Source organism: Ranitomeya variabilis, chromosome 2, assembly GCF_051348905.1.
Source record: "Ranitomeya variabilis isolate aRanVar5 chromosome 2, aRanVar5.hap1, whole genome shotgun sequence".
NCBI classification, from domain to species: domain Eukaryota; kingdom Metazoa; phylum Chordata; class Amphibia; order Anura; family Dendrobatidae; genus Ranitomeya; species Ranitomeya variabilis.
Window position 1 is genome coordinate 879,195,376 of NC_135233.1, and position 12,510 is coordinate 879,207,885.

Below are 12,510 nucleotides of genomic sequence, written 5' to 3' on the forward strand. Positions count from 1 at the left end.
ATTGTGGGGAGGAAGAGGTCCACCTAACCAAGTATACCACGCTCGCCAAATTGTTCACTGTCAATAATAGTGTAATACAGACACCTGAACCCTTGGTCCCGTCAAACGTGGCGGAGAACAAAGGTTCTGCAGAGCACTCGAAAGACTGGTGTCGGGAACTGCATGTGGGCACTGACTCTACCTCGTCTCATCAAATACAGGGGGCTTACAGGGTGGTACACGAGTACGAGCAGGTATTCAGCAAACACCCCTCAGATTTTGGGCAGGTGAAAGGGATCCAACATCACATCCCCACGGGAGATCATCGACCCATAAAAGAGAGATATCGCCCTGTACCCCCAGCTCATTACCAGTGTGCCAAGGACATGTTGCGGGAAATGAAGGAGGCTGGGGTGGTGAGAGACAGCTGTAGCCCCTGGGCAGCTCCGTTAGTCCTCGTTAAAAAGAAAGATGGTACAATGAGGATGTGTGTTGATTACAGGCAGTTGAATCGCATTACACATAAGGACGCATACCCACTGCCCAGGATAGAGGAATCTCTGGCTGCTTTAAAATCTGCTAACTACTTCTCTACCTTAGATCTCACCAGTGGGTACTGGCAGGTTCCTGTAGCAGAGGCGGACAAGGAGAAGACGGCCTTCACGACACCAATGGGTCTCTGCGAGTTCAACTACATGCCCTTCGGACTGTGCAATGCTCCAGGAACGTTCCAGAGGATGATGGAGTGCTGCCTAGGACACATGAACTTTGAAACTGTGCTGCTGTATTTGGATGATGTCATTGTCTTCTCTAAGACCTACGAAGACCATCTGAAGCACCTGGCCGAGGTGTTCGAAGCCCTGTCCAAATTCGGCTTAAAGGTGAAACCGTCCAAGTGTCATCTGCTCAAACCTAAAGTGCAGTACCTGGGCCATGTGGTGAGCGCTGAAGGAGTGGCCCCAGACCCCGACAAGGTCACAGTGATCAAGGACTGGCCAAAGCCTAGTGACCTCCACGAAGTCCGGCAGTTCCTCGGGTTGGTAGGTTACTATCGGAGATTCATTAAGGATTTCACCAAGAAGGCCGCACCCTTGCAAAATCTGCTGGTGGGCCAACCAAAGAAGACCAAGGGGAGGAAAACCCCCTTTGATTGGAACGAAGAGCTGGAGGAATCCTTCACCTGTTTGAAGTCGGCACGGACGGGAGAAGAGATACTGGCTTACCCCGAATACGATCAACCGTTTGTGCTGTACACAGATGCCAGTAATGTGGGATTAGGAGCCGTGCTGTCCCAGGTTCAGAACGGCAAAGAAAGGGTGATCGCTTACGCCAGCAGGAAACTCCGTCCCACGGAAAGGAACCCTGACAACTATAGTTCCTTTAAGCTGGAATTCCTGGCCCTCGTCTGGGCAGTGACAGAGAGGTTTAAGCACTACCTGGCCTCCGCGAAATTCACCGTCTTCACGGACAACAATCCGCTAACGCATCTGGGTACTGCCAAACTCGGGGCTTTGGAACAGCGGTGGATGGCCCGGCTGTCCAACTATGATTTCACCATCAAATATCGGGCAGGACACCAGAATGCCAATGCCGATGCTCTGTCCCGAATGCCCAATCTACCAGAAGTGGGAGAAGACCCGGAGGCACTTGAAGAGGTGGAGCTGCCTGCCTTCCATCGCCCCAAAGCCACTCAGAACTCTCACCATGTGAAGAACAGGCACAAGAACCAACCGGATGCCACGCTGAATCCCCTGCCCCACCACGGATGGGCAGAAACCCAGGATAGTGACCCCGCGGTCCGTCAGGTGAAGGAACTCTTGACGCAGGTTGGGTTGCACCCTGGCCCAGATGATCCACAAGAAACTCAACAGCTGTGGAAGGGGAGAAGCAAACTGTTTATCCATGATGGCAAGTTGTGCAGGAGGAGCATCGACCCACGTACTCATGAATTGGTGTGGCAGATAGTGGTGCCAAGGCGAGATGCACCCATGGTTCTGGGAGCCTACCATGATGGAGCCGGACACTTCGGATGGAGGAAGCTGGAGAAGCTGCTCCGAGGGAGGTTCTATTGGATTGGCATGAAGAGAACCATTGAGAAGTGGTGTCGAGAGTGTGGTCCGTGTAGTCTGCGAAGGAAGGACCGTGACAGTCAACGGGCTCCCCTGCGGCCTATCATCACCAAACGGCCGCTCGAACTGGTCGCGCTGGATCATGTGAAGCTGACGCCTAGCCGGTCGGGCTATATCTACGCCCTTACCATCGTGGACCACTACTCCAGGTTTTTGGTGGTTGTGCCTGTCAAGGATCTAACAGCTAGGACTGCCGCCAGGGCCTTCCAGCAGCACTTTTGTAGACCCCATGGCTACCCAGAGAAAGTACTGACCGATCAGGGGCCTGCATTCGAAGCGGAAGTGTTCCAAGAATTCTGCCAGCTGTACGGGTGTAAGAAGATCAGAACTACACCGTACCACCCCCAAACCAACGGGATGTGCGAGAAGATGAACCAGGTAGTAATCGATTTATTGAAGACCTTGCCTGTGGAGGAACGGAACCTGTGGCCGACAAAGTTGCCTGACTTGGTGGATATGTACAACCACATCCCAGTAAGTTCCACCAACTGTACTCCAGCGTACCTGATGCGAGGAAGGTCTAGTCGGTTACCCGTTGATCTGGACATGGGGGTCCTAGTACCCGAAGATACCTCGCCGGAGGCAGATTGGGATACAGAAAGGCAGCGAAGATACCGCGAAGTACAGGAGTGTGTGGAGAGAAGTCTCGCCCAGGCTAGGCAGAAACAAGAAAGGGACTACAATCAACACGCTCCTGCGATTCCCCTGTCACCTGGTGAGCAAGTGCTTAAACGAAAGAGGAGATTACACAAGCTTGATGACCAATGGGAAGCGGAACCGTATACCATCTTGCCATCCGACTTCGACAACACTAAGGTCTGTCTCATCAGCAAGGACAGAGGGGAGACCTCGACAGCGGTATCCAGGGATCACCTTAAGGTCTGCCCCGATAAGTTGAAAGAGAGGGGCACGGCCCCAGAAATCTCCCCGCCGGTGGAAAAGGAGAAGATGTTCCATACTGTCCTTGGTGATTTTCCCCAGTCCTGGACTCAGATAAATCAGGCCATCGCGGTACCTGTTCTAACGTTTCCACAGCCGGACCCACCAGAAACAATGATGGTACCAGATCATCCGGTCCCGCAACCTCAACAAGCCTTGCCTGAAGAAGCCATGCCAACCGTTGAACCGGCAAATCCTCCCTCTGCCATCAGTGAGCCTGCCGTACCCACTGTTGATAGCAGCAGCTCTGAGAGCCCCAACCTGCCAGTGCTACCCAGACTCACTAGAAGTGTAGTTAGAAAACAGCGCACTACACCAGCGGTAGCAAGCATAGCGGGCCCTGTTAGACCAATAGCAACCCCTGCGCTGCGAAGGTCCACACGCAGCACTCAAAATCAAACTCCCCTCCGCTACAAAACTTGGAGGTATTGATAGGGCTGCTATGTAATTGAAAATGTTTGTATGCATATCCTTTTGTTACAGGTTTTTAAATGGACACTAGAGTAATGGACGGTGAATTGCTCAAAAACTTCCACAAGGGGGGCCCCTTTGTTTACCCGGGGTCCCCGCTGTTTCAACCACTGAACTGAGAGTCATAAACTGTGCATGACCAAACTTTCGCAACGTTCAAGAATCCTCACCTCCCGTAAAGGGAAGCTCTGTTATGTTCAATTGTTATGCTATTTCAAAAATTTGTGTGTTTTCTGTTAACATGTATTATTGTTCTTGTTTTCCCAGTCCCGGAGTACTGGATTTAACCGGGGGGGAGTGCAGCACCCCAGAGTCCTGGTTGTTGCAGTGCTGTGGCTCCGCCACTACGGGGAGCTATGGTGCGTCTGATTGCACTAGGGAGTTTCTCTGATCAGGTACACTCACACCACACTTCACACTCCGGCCACCAGGGGGGGTGGTCCTATCTAGTAGGCCACTCCTCACAACTCTGGTAAAACTGGGGGTTGGACAGGAAGACAGAGAGAAGTAGCTGGGAAGAGCTAGTGAGAGGATCTGTCAGGGATGGGATCCTGGCAGACTCCTCAGAGCAGAACTAACCAGTGTACAACGGGAATACAGAAAAGGAGAAATACCAGAAGGGGTCTTGCTGTTAGACCGAGGCAACATCCTTCTGAGGCGCAAACAGTCGGTGGCCGGAACGCCGAGCAAGTAAGAGACTTTAAGTACATTGCAAACCACGGCAGGGCAGCTAACTACAGGTTGGCTGTCTCACTTAACACCTAAGCAGACAACGGAGGCAGCTGTGGGAGAGGGGCGACTCTAGGGTCCCGGAAGAACTCCAGGCCTACCCCGTCATACGGGTGCGTCCTACCATATCACCTGGAGGACGAAGAAGGAACAGTAGAGACAGAAAGAAACAGTTGTGAGGACTATCCCGGGAGCTCAGCAGGGAAGAACTACAACACACAGCGCTAGAAGGTAGATACTGATTCCCACCTGTAAAGAGAGCTCCTGATGTGTCGTTGGACCGGCCGGTCTCTGAAAACCCAGTTAACAGCGCTCTGGACTGAGGTCTCCCACATCTTCAGTAAAGAGGTAAAGAGACTGCAACCTGGTGTCCTCGTTATTTACCGCGACCTGCACCCCACAACTGCACCGCTATACCACCGTTAACAGCACCTACTTCACCGGACGTCCCCCCCCACTGACGGACAGGGCCACGGACCGGGTCTAGCCACCGTGACAACCCCAGGACTGAGACCTAGAGGCCCGGCTCCGGGTACCCCTCGGCCCTGCGGCGGTGTGGGGGCGCTCCATCTCAATCAAGCAGGAGCGGATTGCCCACCATTGAACAGGGAGCCAAGAAGCAGGAGGTGCATTTATGAACAATCAAGATACGAGAACACCATTAAGAAATCTATCTCTGTATTGTGGCTTATATGTAGGTCATCAAATATACATTATGTGGAGTTTCACTAAAGGGTTTTCATTAAAATTTTTCCATTAAGTAAGAATACAACGGGGAGTTTTTCATTCAACAGATACTGAGGTCTTGAGTTATCAGGTCACAACTACACATTACTATTGTTTGCCTAGAGACAATAACCTGTTTGAGAAAGGGGTGACATGGCCATTTTTCTTCTCTTTTGCATCAGGTGTACACACTTTAGGGCACTGATTCACAGGAACACATGGGCGGACATACCATTGGCACAACCTGTGCAATCACACAGGGACCCAATAGATAAAGGGGTCCACTTCAACCTCCAAAGCAGCAAGAAGACACATTTAGGATCAAATGCACTGTTCTTGCACAGGGGCCCTCTTCAGTCTGTGTTCACTACCGCAAGAATGTGTCTCATGGTTGGTCAGAAGTGATATGCCCTGTTTAAAAATATACCTTTGCTTGACTAATGTTCTTAGCCAAATTTCTAATTTGTGACGTACTACTAACTTGTGTCTGGTTTACAAAACGAGGCCACCATCTCCGGAGCTCCTTTCATGTAGACAGCGTATTCGTCACCATTGAGGATCTGGGTGATCACAGACATGCGTTGCAGGCCAGAGGAGAATGGAAATTGTTGTAAGATGACGATACCTTCAACATTGACCTAATAGTAAAGAAATATGGAGTTATTAAAAGACATGTATTTTCAAGCTTAATACTGCAAATTGTCTCTTCAGAGAGGAAGAGAACTAGAACTCTAGTGCCACCTATTGGAAGTAGCAATCCTAACAGTCAATGTTGACCCTTTAACGAGCCTTGTCACATGACTTAGGATAATAGCCAAACCAGAATCTCAATTTGCAGACACTGTTTCGGGGTACTGCCCCTCGTCAGTGCAAGGTGGAGATCTGGTTAGGCAGATTGAGAGGCGTCTGACCGGCATCCAAGAAGTATCGTTTCTCCTTGCGGAGAGTGACATGATAAGCATGTCGAGGTGAGGAGACTTAAAGCCGCTCCTCTGGGAAATATGCAAATATGCAAGCTTAATACTATAATTCACGTCATTGCAATCACTGAGCAAACATTATACCCTAGGGTTAGGATTATGTAGCATAACTAAAGCTCTGGATCTGTTGTCAACAACAAAGAGCTACTAGTGATGTCCGTCCATCTCAAAATATATTTTACCTTATTTGCGTCAGGACCTGGCTTCACAGTCATGGATTCCATAGACTCTTCACATTGATCAACTGGTGCTGCTTCAATCTCCTAGATAAAAAATATAGCATAAATTTGTATACAATTAGGAAAAAGATATCACAAAATGTAAAGTATTTATTTAGATTCTAAACCTTGTAAAAGTGCAATAATCAAATGGTCCATAGAAGGTTACATTGTAATTAGATCATTTTCGGTGTTCTACTATAATTATACAACCAGGTTCAGATCAATGCTGCTGCAGCACATCATCCCACATATTACTACTGAGCATGTAAGAAGAACTTACCCAGCAAGTGAACTCAAACATTTTCAAGTCCAATGGATCTCCTTGTATGCTCCCATCTAAAACAATCAATGAATGGCATGAAGCCATAGACCCCAACAGAGGCCCCCAGGAAAGTGATGAGCCGCTTGTGACCGTTATAATATCCTGAAAGCTAAAGTTAAGCACAGGAATAAAGAATTAACATTATTAAACCATGCCACAGAAGATGATCTCCAAAACAGGGAGATGGTGATAGACCACACAGAAGGTTTTAAAATTCCCAATGATCAAACAAACATTGTATTTGGAAATATACAGATTTGCTCACAAACATTGAGCTGGGCATATAATCCTCTTCCTTTCCTCATCCATCCAAAGCAAAGGCACATTTTTAAAGGGATTACCGTACTCAGAGAGCCCAGAGTGTAAGCATTTTACGGGACAGCTGATTTCAATAGGCAACATGTACAGCTTCATTTCGTTGCAAGCGTAGAGATGGGGAATGACTGAGGAAATGATGCGTAGAGATGGGGAATCACTGGTGACATTGGCCATTCAGAAAGGGTCCAAGTAGTGATCCACATATTCCCTCAAAGCCGTAACTATATTGGCTGCAGTCAGTGGCGTAACTACAAAGTTATGGGCCCCGGTGCGAACTTCCAAATGGGGCCCCCCCCCTACCCCCTCCCACCTTCCCCCGCCCCCACAACCCCCCCACCTTCCCCCGCCCCGCTTCCCCTAGATACGCCTCGGACTGTTGCAGGAATCTCCTGCACTGCAACATGGTGTTGGGTGCCAGCACAGCCCGCACAGTGGTATATCCAGCACAGCCCGCACAGTGGTATATCCAGCACAGCCCGCACAGTGGTATATCCAGCACAGCCCGCACAGTGGTATATCCAGCACAGACCGCACAGTGGTATATCCAGCACAGACCGCACAGTGGTATATCCAGCACAGACCGCACAGTGGTATATCCAGCACAGACCGCACAGTGGTATATCCAGCACAGACCGCACAGTGGTATATCCAGCACAGCCCGCACAGTGGTATATACAGCACAGCCCGCACAGGGGTATATACAGCACAGCCAGCACAGGGGGTATATACAGCACAGCCCTCACAGTGGTATATCCAGCACAGCCCGCACAGTGGTATATACAGCAGAGCCCGCACAGTGGTATATACAGCACAGCCCGCACAGTGGTATATACAGCACAGCCCGCACAGTGGTATATACAGCACAGCCCGCACAGTGGTATATCCAGCACAGCCCACACAGTGGTATATACAGCAGAGCCCGCACAGGGATATATAGAGCACAGCCCGCACAGTGGTATATCCAGCAGAGCCCGCACAGTGGTATATACAGCACAGCCCGCACAGTGGTATATACAGCACAGCCCGCACAGTGGTATATACAGCACAGCCCGCACAGTGGTATATACAGCACAGCCTGCACAGTGGTATATACAGCAGAGCCCGCACAGTGGTATATACAGCACAGCCCGCACAGTGGTATATAGAGCACAGCCCGCAGTGGTATATAGAGCACAGCCCGCACAGTGGTATATAGAGCACAGCCCGCACAGTGGTATATAGAGCACAGCCCGCAGTGGTATATAGAGCACAGCCCGCACAGTGGTATATAGAGCACAGCCCGCACAGTGGTATATAGAGCACAGCCCGCACAGTGGTATATAGAGCACAGCCCGCACAGTGTTATATACAGCAGAGCCCGCACAGTGGTATATAGAGCACAGCCCGCACAGTGGTATATACAGCACAGCCCGCACAGTGTTATATACAGCAGAGCCCGCACAGTGGTATATAGAGCACAGCCCGCACAGTGTTATATACAGCAGAGCCCGCACAGTGGTATATAGAGCACAGCCCGCACAGTGTTATATACAGCAGAGCCCGCACAGTGGTATATAGAGCACAGCCCGCACAGTGTTATATACAGCAGAGCCCGCACAGTGGTATATACAGCAGAGCCCGCACAGTGGTATATACAGCAGAGCCCGCACAGTGGTATATACAGCAGAGCCCGCACAGGGATATATACAGCACAGCCCGCACAGGGGTATATACAGCACAGCCCGCACAGGGGTATATACAGCAGAGCCCGCACAGGGATATATACAGCAGAGCCCGCACAGGGATATATACAGCACAGCCCCCACAGGGGTATATACAGCAGAGCCCGCACAGGGATATATACAGCACAGCCCCCACAGGGGTATATACAGCAGAGCCCGCACAGGGATATATAGAGCAAAGCCCACATCTCATCTCATCCCCCCCCCGATAATGGCCCCACAGTCCGGTTAAAAAGAAAAAAAAAAAAAACTCTCCTCACCTTTCCTTTTGCCCGCGCTGCTCCTGGCGGCTGCAGTCTGCCCAGGACACTGCAGGTGCGCGATGATATGACGTCATCGCGCACCCGCAGTGTACTGTCAGAGGCAGAGCGGGGAATGATGGGAGAGGAAGCGTCAGGTGACGCTCTCTCCTCCCATCATTGCATTGAACTATACCGGTGTCATAGACGCCGGTATAGTTAAATGCGGCGGCGGCACTGGGGGGGTTTCGGGGGAGGAACAGTGCAGCGGCCCACTACTGGCATCGGCTCTTCTGGCATTTGCCAGAAGTGCCCGATGGCCAGCCTGGCCCTGCTCAGACCTGCCGGCCCGGGGCCCCTGACCTGCGGGGCCCGGTCGCAATGGCGACCGCTGCGACCGCGGTAGTTACGCCCCTGGCTGCAGTTGTCCCTGGGCCTTGGAGCCTAGGGTGGCCTAAAAGGTCCTTTGGACCATATGAGAAAACCAATTCTACTAGCGACCCATAACAGTTGGGTGCCTTGTTGGAGATTTGGTATTTAGGCTCATGAGCTTCAAGTTATTAGGGCTCATGTGCTTCAAGTTATGCCAATATAGTACCCCCTACCCCTGTAATTTTTCTTTCAGTGACCTTTGCAGCAAGACATGGCTGTCCAAACCAGGCAAACTTTCACATGGGAGTACTTTTCTTTTTTTTCCTCCTACTATGGGCATCCTGTCTATTCTTACTATGATTTTTCTATGATATTTATAGTGTTAAAATTGAAGAATTTAAACACTAATGCAAAACATATCTAATATTCAAAGTGAGACAAATCTTGTAAGCACTAAATCCCTACAAGTCTATACATGCTCTAGAGGATCTCATGTACCAGCTGTGTGTTCAAAATGAGGACAAACACACCGTATATAATAAGACAAAAAATGAAAACATGGATGCTGAAATTTCAAGGAATTCTATCAAATTGTTATAGCAATATACAATCAGAATCCGCGTATCGTTCTAAATTATATCTCACAATACACATATCGAAATAAGAGGCCTCTCATAATATGTAAAGCTGGCAGAGGCGGTGAAAAAGGCAACCCTCTGGCAGGTAAAAACAAAAAGATAGGAGAGTGGGACTAAGTAGAGACATTAAAAGGTAAAGTTTCACCTCCAGAAATGGCATTTACCTACAGATTACAACAATATCTGCAAGTAAATATCATTTCAGGAGGTGACATATTCATCTTTGTTGCAAAATGGCATTAAAGAACATATTTATTGCTTAATAAAATACTACAATACTAAAGCAAGTGAAACATTTAGACGGTGTCCAATGCTTCTGCAACTTGGAATTTTTGCCACTGGAACTTTTTCAGCCCATCTGATGCCAGAATTCAAAAATTGTCCCATAATTTCAAATTTAAGGCGTCCCCTAACAATACTAAACATTTTAGATCACTCTCATATCACAAAGTAATGTTCATGGTGACAGTTTTCTTTCACACCTACCGATATCCAGTGGAAGGGACAATTCCCCAAAGATCCAAGCCATCCTCTGTTAGGGTTCCAGTCTAGCAAGAATAGGAACACAGGTACATATGTTATATTGATGATCTGCACAAATATACTATGGTATTCCTCCACTGTCACCAGTACAATACACAAACATGTAAATAAGAGATGAGCCAGTTTCTCAAAATTCATGATGGGCAAATTCTATTGTATCAGCCGACAAATATGACTTGGTCTGGATAAAATTTGTCTGAATTAAAATTGGCGTCGAAAGACAATTATCATATTACTAGATTGTGGCCCGATTCTAACGCATCGGGTATTCTAGAATATGCATGTGCCCGTAGTATATGGACAATGATGATTCCAGAATTCGCGGCAGACTGTGCCCGTCGCTGATTGGTCGAGGCAACCTTTATGACATCATCGTCGCCATGGCAATCATTATGACATCTACGTCGATACTGTGCCCGTCGCTGATTGGTCGAGGCCTGGCGGCCTCGACCAATCAGAGACGCGGGATTTCCATTATGACATCATCGTCGCCATGCTGTGCCCGTCGCTGATTGGTCGAGGCCTGGCGGCCTCGACCAATCAGAGACGCGGGATTTCCAGGACAGACAGACAGACAGACAGACAGAAAGACAGACAGACAGACAGACAGACGGAAAAACCCTTAGACAATTATATATATAGATAAGGTCTCTCCAGAACTAAAGCATAACGATCTAAAAGTTGGTAAGGAGTTAAGAAGTACTAAAAGCTTATACTCACCTTTCCGAGGTCAGCTCCCTACCTGTCTGGCCTTCTGCTAGCTATTTCTGGTCACAATTTGCTCTTTGGATCTTCTGACTCTAGGCTTCATGTGGTCAATGACATGTGTCACGTCTCACATGACTGCGTCGGCCACAAGTGACCATGGTAGGAACTGCCGGGAATACGAACAGCAAAGAGTGACTGAAGGAAATAGTGAAGGAACTGGCAGGGCTAAGTGGAGGCAGGATAGGTGGGTTGCACTGTGAGCGACGACTGTGAGTACACCCCAGCATTTTGACTGACAGCCAGCTCTGCAGTGAATCAGTGCGGAGCCAGCTGTCAAAGTGCTGCAGTGCTGTGAGCGGTGACTGTAAACGCCTGCACGACTGATAGCCAGCGGTTCTCGGGATGAATGAAGTTCATTTTCCCCCAGTTTCAGGATAGCGGGCAGGCACCTTTATAACACCACTAACTTGCCGATTAACCTTATATCTGCAAGTTAATAGCATTATCCAGCATAATAGATTCCCTTTAACACAAATGTACTCTCAAAAATTAGCCTAAGAAAATATCTATTACCTTATCAAAGCAAAACAGGTTCACAGTCCCACAGAGGTTAATACGTTGAGGACTAATACAGAAGATTCCAGATTTTTCCAGTCTCTTTTGCGCGTAGATGATTCCTGCTGTGAGGGCAGCTGGAAGAGCAGGAGGGACTGCAATGGTGATGACATCTAGGGCTTTCTTCACAACTTCTCCAGCATCAGCCTGGTACAAATTAAATTAAATTAAAAATGATATATATTATAAATTTACCTATGGTTTTGAGTAGGATTTCAGAATAAGGTGTTCTGTACAAGTACATAAAGAATAGCACCAATTCTGGCCATTACATGATCTATATCCTTTATTTTTTCAGTTTTCCTCTCTGCATGCACTGCCTCTAATTTTAGTTATTTCTAAGCTAGTGGGTTGAAAATACCCGGCTATTAGATGACCACCGATTACCGTAGTTTCTATGTTGCCGATTGCCGGCCATTTCAAGGCATCTTAAGTCACACAAACATATTGTGACATTTGGCAATTGCACACCAGTTTTGGCCAGCTGCACCATTATGGGCATTACATCGGGGGGGACAAGGGGTGCCTACACAATACCCCCGCCTGTCAAATTCAAGAAAATCTACGCCACTAAATTAATCCAGAAGTGTACTCTATTCCCCGACTGGAATATATTTCTGGTGCCAGCGTTATTAATGAGCCCAATTCATTAAACACCGTGCACCACTTAATAAATTAGGAACGTCATACTCCAGCAAGCCTGTTCATTATAGGGTATTTGTCATGTATAAAAATGCTATTTACCTGCAGATATGGGGTTAACCTCCAGGTTAATCACGTTCTCTCTGCGGGCATCGGGCAGGTTCAGAATGCTATTAACTGGCAAATTAACACCATATCTACAGGTAATAGCATTTTTT

General features: G+C 48.4%; 1 protein-coding gene across 1 annotated transcript in view; it reads right to left on the reverse strand.

The window, feature by feature from the left end:
* The window catches only part of ATP13A4 (ATPase 13A4), a 181,574-nt gene that overhangs the window by 60,204 nt on the left and 108,860 nt on the right, over positions 1 to 12,510 (reverse strand). Inside the window, exons 12-16 of the mRNA XM_077290335.1 lie at positions 11,609 to 11,797; positions 10,271 to 10,332; positions 6,455 to 6,605; positions 6,136 to 6,216; positions 5,455 to 5,611 (exon numbers count right to left, since the gene is read on the reverse strand). Coding sequence (XP_077146450.1) covers positions 5,455 to 5,611; positions 6,136 to 6,216; positions 6,455 to 6,605; positions 10,271 to 10,332; positions 11,609 to 11,797 — 640 coding nt within the window. The remainder of the gene's footprint in view (positions 1 to 5,454; positions 5,612 to 6,135; positions 6,217 to 6,454; positions 6,606 to 10,270; positions 10,333 to 11,608; positions 11,798 to 12,510) is intronic.